At 41.6% G+C, this 9607-nt stretch overlaps 1 protein-coding gene across 1 annotated transcript; it reads left to right on the top strand.

Moving 5' to 3' along the window:
• Nucleotides 1-6355: 6355 nt before the first annotated feature.
• LOC137709000 (uncharacterized) lies at nt 6356-6733 on the top strand. The gene has a single exon (XM_068448147.1). It carries the CDS (start codon nt 6356-6358, stop codon nt 6731-6733), a length of 378 nt encoding a protein of 125 aa, XP_068304248.1.
• Nucleotides 6734-9607: the final 2874 nt, after the last annotated feature.

The following is a 9607-nucleotide window of genomic DNA, read 5'->3' on the forward strand; positions in this document are numbered from 1 at the left end:
CGAATTGTTTCCCCGCTCTCCTTCTGTTAATCTTCAACATCTAAAGCCGTTATACGTCACGGTTCATATTGAAGGATTTCCCATTTCCAAGGTGTTTGTCAACTGTGGAGCCATAGTCAACATCATGCCGATCTTCATCGTGAAGGCATTACGTCGCTTCAATGACAAGCTCATACTGTCAGGGATTACGATGAGCATCTTCATCGGCGACAAGTCTCAAACCAAATGAGTACTCCCATTAGAAGTCAGCGTCGCAGGTCGCAACCACATGATTGCATTCTTTATAATTGACTCAAAGACCGACTATAATGCATTGCTCGGCCGCTATTGGATCCATCAAACAAGTTGCATTCCTTCATCGCTATACCAGGTTTTCATCTTTTGGGACGGCAAATCGGTCGTAGTGCATCCAGCCGATAATCAGCCGTTTAAAACCAACATGATTCAGGCTCGCTATTATGACGATCACGTCGGCTACATCACCCTACAGGGTTTTAACGAGGACGGATGACCGACTTGAATTTCAGTTCAGAAAGCCATCGAGGTAGGCGCTGAGACTGTACAGCAGGATTCGACGAGACTCGGCTTGGCTGATCTAATTACCAATGCTGATGACAAACACTGCCAAACGAGAAAGGCGTCGGGCCGCAGTTTCATCCATCATGGAACGTATGCTGGTTCATTAGTATGCCATTGCCAAGCAACCACACTCGGGCATAAACTTAATAGAATTTTTGGCTGAAGCAGATAATAGCCTTGTTTTATCGTTCGAGAAAGTTTCGGCCGCACCGGTCGAACTCGAAGACAATCGGCCCCAGGTCAATGACCTATTGGAAGAAATAAATGTTGGCACAGTCGATGAGCCTCAACTGTTGTTTATCAGTGCGTTGTTGCCGCCCCCTATGAAGGTCGAGCTTTGTAAACTGCTCCTTGAATTTAAAGATTGTTTCACGTGGAATTATCATGAAATGCCAGGCCTTGACCGAAACCTCGTCGAACATTAGTTATGCATCAAAGAAGGGTGTAAGCCTTTCCGGCAATCCCCACGCCGGTTCTCGACAGAAGTACAGCTCGTCATAAAGGACGAATTAGTTCGGCTTTTGAAAGCCGGCTTTATTCAGACCGCTCGGTATGTCGAATGGTTGACCAATTGATGCGAGAATTATACGCACACAAATTAAACCCTCTTTTTGACAATTGTAGTAAGTATGTAAGTAGGGATCGTTCTGGACCGGGGATTAGGAGGGATTGTTAATCACTTGGATTTGACTCAAAAACGCTAAAAACACAATCTAAAACACTATACTAGACTCAAAGAATGCAAAACTAAACTTTAAAACACTAAGACAAACCAAAGACTCAAAATGCTTTAAAGCATAAACTAAATTGATTTCTAACTAAATTGAACAATAAGGTAAAGGGGGATTTAGGTGTTGATTAAACTAAATGACAGATTGTAAATTAAAGCATAAGGAAATGAAGTAAACACAAAATGAATGAATCAACAGCTAATAAAAAGAGATAGCACAAATGGAGATGAAGCTAGAGATTCGATTTCACCATTGCTAAGCCAAGTCCATGCTTGTTAAGTCAGATTATACTCATCCCTCTACTTATTTCTTGGGTTTGTTTCACTTAGATATGATCAGCCATATGATGTGTGGATTTGATCAAATGTCTCTAATCATGAGCCTAATTGTGATGTGCAACTTTGGTTCCTAATCAAGACTATGTAGTGCACAAGAAACTTTCACAAAACCAAAGGGAACACTCGGCAGGATGTTTGCAAAACATTCCCTTCATTCATTCACATATCTACCAAGATTATGCATGATGTGTGCTTTAATCTTGGCTAAACAACCTGTGGTTAATTCAAATGATGATCAAGCATTAAAATCAACACACTAAGTCACAATTAAATCGGAGAATGAAACAAGAAATAGATAGATTAAATGAGAATTCCGAATTAACTACATGGCAATCTTGCAAGGCTACATCGAATCCCTAGAGAGAGATTAGTTACACTTCATGTTTACAAAAGGTTTGACATAAAAATATATAACATGAGTGAACATAGGATTAAGAAGAAAGAACCCTTGAAGCAAAACTGATGTCGAAATCCTTTAAGAAATGGGAGAGTGTATCTAATGGAATGAAGCCGAGAGGAAGTTCCTCATGGTACAAAACAAAGAGAATCAAAGAAACACCTAAACATTCCAACAACTCAAACTTGAATTGTATGAACGTTTAGGCCCTCTTATCTTCCTCTTCGTCGTAGCACAAGGTCTAAGGGATGTTGTTGGTGTGTTGAATGGATTGGGGAATTATGGAAATGGATGAGGAGTGGTGTTTGGATTATAAGGGAATGGTAGCTCAAGGCAATGAGGGAAGATTGGATGTGTTTGTGATGTGTTGTGTATGAAAATGAGATGTCATTTTTGTGTATGAATGCATGAGTTTTTATAGGGGGAATGGGAGAATATGTGGGTGATTGTTTAAGAGTGAATGTGGTTGTTATGATTGAGAGTGCATGTGGATGAAATAATGATGGAAAAAGAGCTAGGTTGTTGGTGTGTGAATGCATGTGTTGAATTTGTGATGCAATGATGAAAGAGTAAGTGCATGTGTGTGTGAATGGTGGTGCAATGATGAAATGATGAAGTAGGAAGGTGGAAATGCATGTGTTGAATCGGTGGTGCAATGATGAAAGAGTAAGTGCATGTGTGTGTGAATGATGGTGCAATGATGAAAGAGTAAGTGCATGTGTGTGTGAATGGTGGTGCAATGATGAAATGATGAAGTAGGAAGGTGGAAATGCATGTGGCTAAGGGTTGTTGATTGGGCTAGAGGTTTTGCATGGCTCAAAGGATTGTTTGATTGGGCTAGGCCCTTTGTTTTATGTCCAAAGTGCATACAAGGCTTTCAAATTCATCCAACACTTTGGCTCCAAGCATATGCTATCCATTCCAAGCCCAATTTTTCTCCAAAATGCTCCAAAATGCATCTTTTTGCTTCCTTAGCCATATGAACCTAAAAACACACGAAAATGGCTTAAACTACTAAAACAACTATGAATTAACAACATAGATGTACGAAAACAAGCTAAGTAAGTCGCCTAAATATGCTCCTATCACCAATATCATCCCGGTGTTAAAGAAAAATGAAGCCTTACGCATCTGCATCGATTTTCGTAATTTAAATATGGCGACTCCCAAGGATGAATACATAATGCCAATCTCGGATTTACTAATTGATGCCGCAGCCAATCATGAAATGTTGTCTTTCATGGACGGCCATGCCAGTTACAACCAAATCTTTATCGCTGAAGCTGATGTTCACAAGACCGCCTTCCGTTGCCCGGGGGCACTCAGTACCTACGAATAGGTTGTCATGCCATTTGGTCTCAAGAATGCCGGTGCCACATACCAGCAAGTTATGAATATGATATTCCATGATTTGATCGGTATGGTTGTAGAGGTTTATATCGATGATGTCGTTGTGAAATCGAAAAGCCGCCTAACGCACATGGATGATCTTCGGCAAGTATTCCTTCGTATGCGTCAACATAATCTCAAAATGAACCCAGCTAAATGCGCTTTCGGTGTATCGGTCGGTAATTTTTTGGGCTTTCTGGTGCACCATCATGGCATCGAGGTCGATGAAAATAAAGCTCGCGCAATCATTAGTGCTCTACCCCCGACGACCAAGAAGCAACTCCAATCATTGTTTGGGAAGATAAATTTTCTCCGCTGTTTAATAGCTAATTCGGCAGGCAAAATGAAAGCATTCTCTACACTTCTAAAACCTAAGGACTCCGACAAGTTTGAGTAGTGCGAAGAACATCAAATGGCTCTCACGCAAATCAAGGTTTCCCTTACCACGCCACCAGTACTAGTGTCGCCTCATTACGGTAAGCCTCTCAAACTATACATTTCGGCAGCTGAAGAGTCCATCGGTTGCCTCATCACGCAGGATAATGATGCGAGAATTATACGCACACAAATTAAACCCTATTTGTGACAATTGTAGTAATGATGTAAGTAGGGATCGTTCTAACCGGGGATTAACTAGGTGTGCTAATCTAATATGAATTGACTCAAAAACATAAAAACTAAACTTAAAGACTCTTAACAAGACTACTATGACTCAGAACAGCTTTGAAACACTCAAAACTGCCTAAAACAATCAAATTGATTCAAACAGACACTAGAACTTAATTTGGACGAAAATACATTTGGTTTTGACTCTAAAGACTCAAAAGGACTCTTTTGGACAAATTTGGAACAAATGAGAAGGGGGGTTTAGATTTTGGACAAATTTAAAAGAAAACAGGTGACTTAAAACCTTAAAACAGATTTTGGACGAAAATAAGAAAAGATTGTAAAAACGAATTTGATGGAATGGAATGGATGGGAAGCTAGCTAAGGGGTTCATCTCCACACATGTTATACTTGCATATAAAACGATTTCTAATTGCTTTTCAATAAACCATGAATTCTCAACGCCCCAGATTAACCGTGAATTGCACTAATTAACCCTCAGATTTTCCTAACATTATTGAATTGGATGATTGCATACGACAACCCAAAACATTCCCCACAAGTCCCCTACATGATTGCATAATAGAGATACAAGCAAGAATCATTAAGTTCTATGAAAACCATAAGCATTGACGAAGCACTTGTTACTATGATTGCATGAAACTTATGCCAAGAATTTACTTAACGCGATTGAGATCATCAACCTTTACTACTTGTGAATATAATTCCATAACGATTAGGTGAAATTTCCTTATATCCTAGCATCCAATTTATGCATGATAATTAAGCGTGTACTCTCAACCAACACACATAAATCAATGTAATTCACATAGATAAGTAAATTGAATTCACAACTTATGAAACGCAATTAGAAGTAATCAAATCATATCGCAAGCATAAACATGTATTTCGAATCCCCCTCTAGCCAAGGGGGGGTTTAGTTCCTCATACGTACAAGACAAAGAGAATTGAAATTAAACATTGAAATCAAAGGAAAAGAAACACTTAAACATTCCAACAACTCAAACTTGAATTGTATGAACGTTTAGGCCCTCTTCTCTTCCTCTTTGTTGCGGCACAAGGTCTAAGGATAGGTTTTGGGGTGGTATTTGTATGGAGGAATGGATGTGTGATGGTAGGGTAGTGTTTTGGAAGGATGAGGAGTAGTTGGAGTGGCTGCAATGGAGGAGTAAATGCTGGAATGTGGAATGGGAGTGCATGGCTTCAGGATTTGTTGCTGGAATGGATGGTTTTGCACGGCTCCAATGGTTCCTTTTATAGGTGATGAGATTGCATGGTTTTATAGGGAGAGAATGGGAGAGAATGTGAGAGAATGTGGCTGAATGATTAAAGAGGGAATGCATGTGGAATGACAGCTAGGTTGGTTGGTGGAAAGCTGGAATTGCAAAGGGGAATGCATGTGGAAGTGTGGCTGATTGTTAGAAGGAAAGCTGGAAATGTGGAATGCACGGCATATAAATTTAGGCAATGTCTTTTATTTCTGAATTTAGGCAAGGATTTAGGAATATAAAAGTGTATGTGAGTTATGGCTGAAATAGGTATGAGAAAGGAAGGTGTTTAAGTGTTTAAAATAGGGAACAAAGCCCTTCCTTGCACGGCAAGGAAGGGAGACACAAGGAAACACACGGCATTGCTTAAGGTTGCAAGTTTTGTGACCTAGAATAGGTAGGAGCCCTTGATATTGCTGAAACTTGGAGTCTTTAATTTCGTCCATTCCTTTTGCTCCAAACATAAGCTATCCATTCCAAGTCCAATTTTGCTCCAAAATGCTCCAAAATGCATCTTTTTGCTTCCTTAGCCATATGAACCTAAAAACACACGAAAATGGCTTAAACTACTAAAACAACTAGGAATTAACAATATAAATGCACGAAAACAAGCTAAGTAAGTCGCCTAAATATACTCCTATCAGATAACGATGCTGGGCGTGAAAAAGCTATCTTTTATCTCAGCGGAAATCTGAATTCACCGGAGATCAATTATTCACCTGTCGAGAAACTTTGTTTAGCTTTGTTTTTTGCCGCCTCAAAATTTCAGTACTACATGCTCCCATCAGTTACACAGGTCATTGCCTAAACAGATGTTATTCGTTACATGCTTACTCGGCCTATCGTCAAAGGCCGAATTGGGAAATGGACAATGGCTTTATCAGTGTTCAGTTTGTAGTACGTACCCCAAAAGGCCGTCAAAGGACAAGCCTTGGCCGATTTTTTGGCCCAACACCCCTTTCCTTATGGCTTTGGGGCTGCGAAGTCGACATCGGCTTAGTCAAAACACGCGATAACCACTGGACGATGCATTTTGATGGCTCCAGCACCTCAACCTCAGCTGGTGTCGATATTGCCATTCAATCCCCCAACAATTACCGCTGGTATTTCTCTCTCAAGTTAGATTTCGGCTGTACAAATAATCAGGTTGAGTATGAAGCTCTCATCGTCGGCCTTCACGAACTGCACGATTTAAGAGTAACCCGTGTCCTCGTCCTCGGTGATTCTGAACTGGTGATTAACCAACTCAATGGCATTTTTCGTTGCATGAGTTGTACTTTGGCGCCCTATCACATGGTCGCCACCTATTTGGTCGAGTCGTTTGAAAGAATTACATTTGAGCACATTTTGCTTGTTCAAAACACTGACACCGACGAACTTGCCCAAATTGCCTCTAGAGCATAACTCACGGGGGGCAAGCTAGGCCAGGTAACACCCACAGTCCTGCGATCTTACCCAACCTTGGTCAATCAACAAGTTCTCTAGCGCAATCACATGATACGCACGAGAGTGATGTCTTTACCATCGTTACCAGAGCGAGGAGACCCCGTAGAAGTATGTGCTGTCGAGACATTATCAAACGATTGGAGAATGGCGATTTTACAATATCTCGATAACCCCAACAATAAACATGACCGGAGAACGAGGGTCCACGCCACGAATTACGTGTCATACTAGAACGAATTATATCAAAAAGGTGAGGATGGGTTATTGTTACTGTGCCTCTGCCCACATGAGGCTGTCCAAGCAATGGCCGAAGTATATGAAGGAATTTGTGGAGCTCACCAATCAGGACGTAAAATGCGTTGATTGCTCCGATGACACAATTACTTCTGGCCGAGTATATTAAAGGATTGCATCGAATACGCACATGGATGTATACAGTGCCAGATTCACGGACCTATACAAAGAGCCCCGGCCGAATTACTCTACTCAGTTACCAAACCATGGCTGTTCAAAGGATGGGCAATGGACGTAATCGGCAAAATCACGCCATCTTTTGGAACGGCAAAACATGCATGGATATTAGTGGTAACCGACTACTTCACTAAGTGGGTTGAGGCAAAATCAAACGCCGAATTAACAACCAAAGAAGTTTACAATTTTTTAAAAGAAAATATTGTGACCAGATTCGGTGTGCCAGAAACGATCATAACCGACAATGACACAATCTTCACAGTCGACAGGTTTAAGGAATACACGGCGAATCTGAATATCCAACTTGAGCAGTAAATGCCGTATTACCCATAAGCGAATGGGTAGGCTGAAGCAAGTAATAAGGTATTAATCGGCATTCTTGAAAAAACGGTAAGAAAGAGGCCTGGGATGTGGCATTTAAAGCTAAATGAAGCATTAAGGGCCTACCGAACTTCACCCCAGTCCGCCACTGGAACAACTCCTTACGCGTTAACTTACGGAGATGATGTTATGTTATCAGTCGAGCTAAGTATAAACTCATTATGAGTGATCGAGCAAAGTAGTTTGTTCAGTGTCGAATACAGTCAAGCCATGAGACAAGAGTTAGAAGACTTGGAAGAAATTCGGCTCGACGTGTGTAATTTATTAGTAGCACAGAAGAAAATTGCCGAGTGATCTTATAATCAACACGTCAGACAAAAAACGTTCGGTGAGGGAGAGTTGGTTTGGCAAACTGTGTAGCCTGTAGGGATTAAAGACACCAGGTTCGGCAAACTGTGTCGCCGAATTGGGAAGAACTGTTCATCGTCTACAAAGTTCTAGGCAATGGGGTATACCACCTTAAAGACCAAACTGGTTTAGTTCATAAACTACCAATCAACGAAAAATTCTTAAAGAAGTACTATCCAGTCACGTGGGAGATGTGAGAATGAATATCATTGTATTGCATTCATAAAAGGACGTACATATACATTTAAAAGGCTCCTAAAAATTCTAAGGGTTGAGGGGAGAAAGGTTTCAAGAGCGGCCTTCAACTCCAGCCACCTCACTTTGCTCAGTATGATCTCGGCCTACCTCGTCTTTTTATTGAGTTGAAGCTGCTAGATCTGCTTTATGCCAGCTGCGAAATTCGTCAATCGAGCCTTGTTCACCTCAAAATCCCTCTCGAGCTCTTAAGCAACAATCGACCGTTGTTGTTGAAGCTCGGCAATTTGACGCTGAAGCTTAGACTTTTGGCGATCAAAACCGGTCAGCCGTGCCTTCTTTGTTTTTATTGCGTCGACCTCTAACCGTTTAGCTTCATACACAGTCTTCGCCGTCTTCAGGTCGTCCTCGGTTCGGAGCGCTCATTCAAAAATGGTGAAGTGTTGCTGAGTCCGCTCCAGAAGATCAGACAAATAAGCGATATTCTCTGTGCTCAAGAAATCGCCGTTTGCAAGGTCGTTCAGGCACTTCCTTACGGAGTCAAGACCCTTGCATTGAAAGACCTGAGAGGCAGAGAAAGACAGAAGCTCCTATAGCCTGACAAAAGCTTGGGACTCGGCCAGGGTCTTCTCTGGTTTGGCGGAGGCAGCAGAAGAACCAGCCGCACCAGTGGCGCTCTGAAGAAGAGCGTCGAGCTCGACCTCCCACGAAGACTGCACAAAAAGAGAAAATTTGTAAGCAAAAGGAAAATTATATGGGATGCATAACAAGGGAATTTGCTTCTAAACCTGCTGAGAGGACACTTCGGCCATATCCTCTGGTTCATTGCTCGAACCTAGAGAGCTTAATGGCCGAGCCCAATGTCCAAGACTGATTCTCAATTCACGCTGCCGATGGAGTTTATCTACGTTTGATGGCCACTAAGATGGCCAGGAAATGTAGATAACACCATTTGGCACATAGAATTGTCAGTGAAATGAACGATCGGGCACCTGACATTTAATATTTTCTCTGGTTCAGATACGTCATAATAAAATTAATAAAGAAAGAGGAGTGAGCTTTACAAAAGCTAAGGTAACTTCTTGTGGAGGAATGATGGCCCCAATTAAAGATTAGCCAACGGCATCTTGCCAAGCAACCCGGGTCGTTGCTAATTTAGAGACTGCTCCGCTGGTCGAAGGACCTGTAGTTCTGGGGCCAACGGCTGCACCTGCCCTAGAAAAAATAACCCCATCCGTCGGGATAAATTTCCCGAAGAAACAGTCGACAATAATCTTAGACGAGGTATGACTATGTCGCTAGTGACCCTTCTTCATTTCATCAAATTTACAAAACTTAACAACTTTTTATTTTAGGACGATGAGAACGACGAGGGTGACGAGATTCCGCTGGCGAGTCGCCCTCGACCAACAAGACATACTTCCGCCAATCTTCCCC

The sequence above is a fragment of the Pyrus communis genome, chromosome 11 (genome assembly GCF_963583255.1).
Source record: "Pyrus communis chromosome 11, drPyrComm1.1, whole genome shotgun sequence".
Classification (NCBI taxonomy): Eukaryota; Viridiplantae; Streptophyta; class Magnoliopsida; order Rosales; family Rosaceae; genus Pyrus; species Pyrus communis.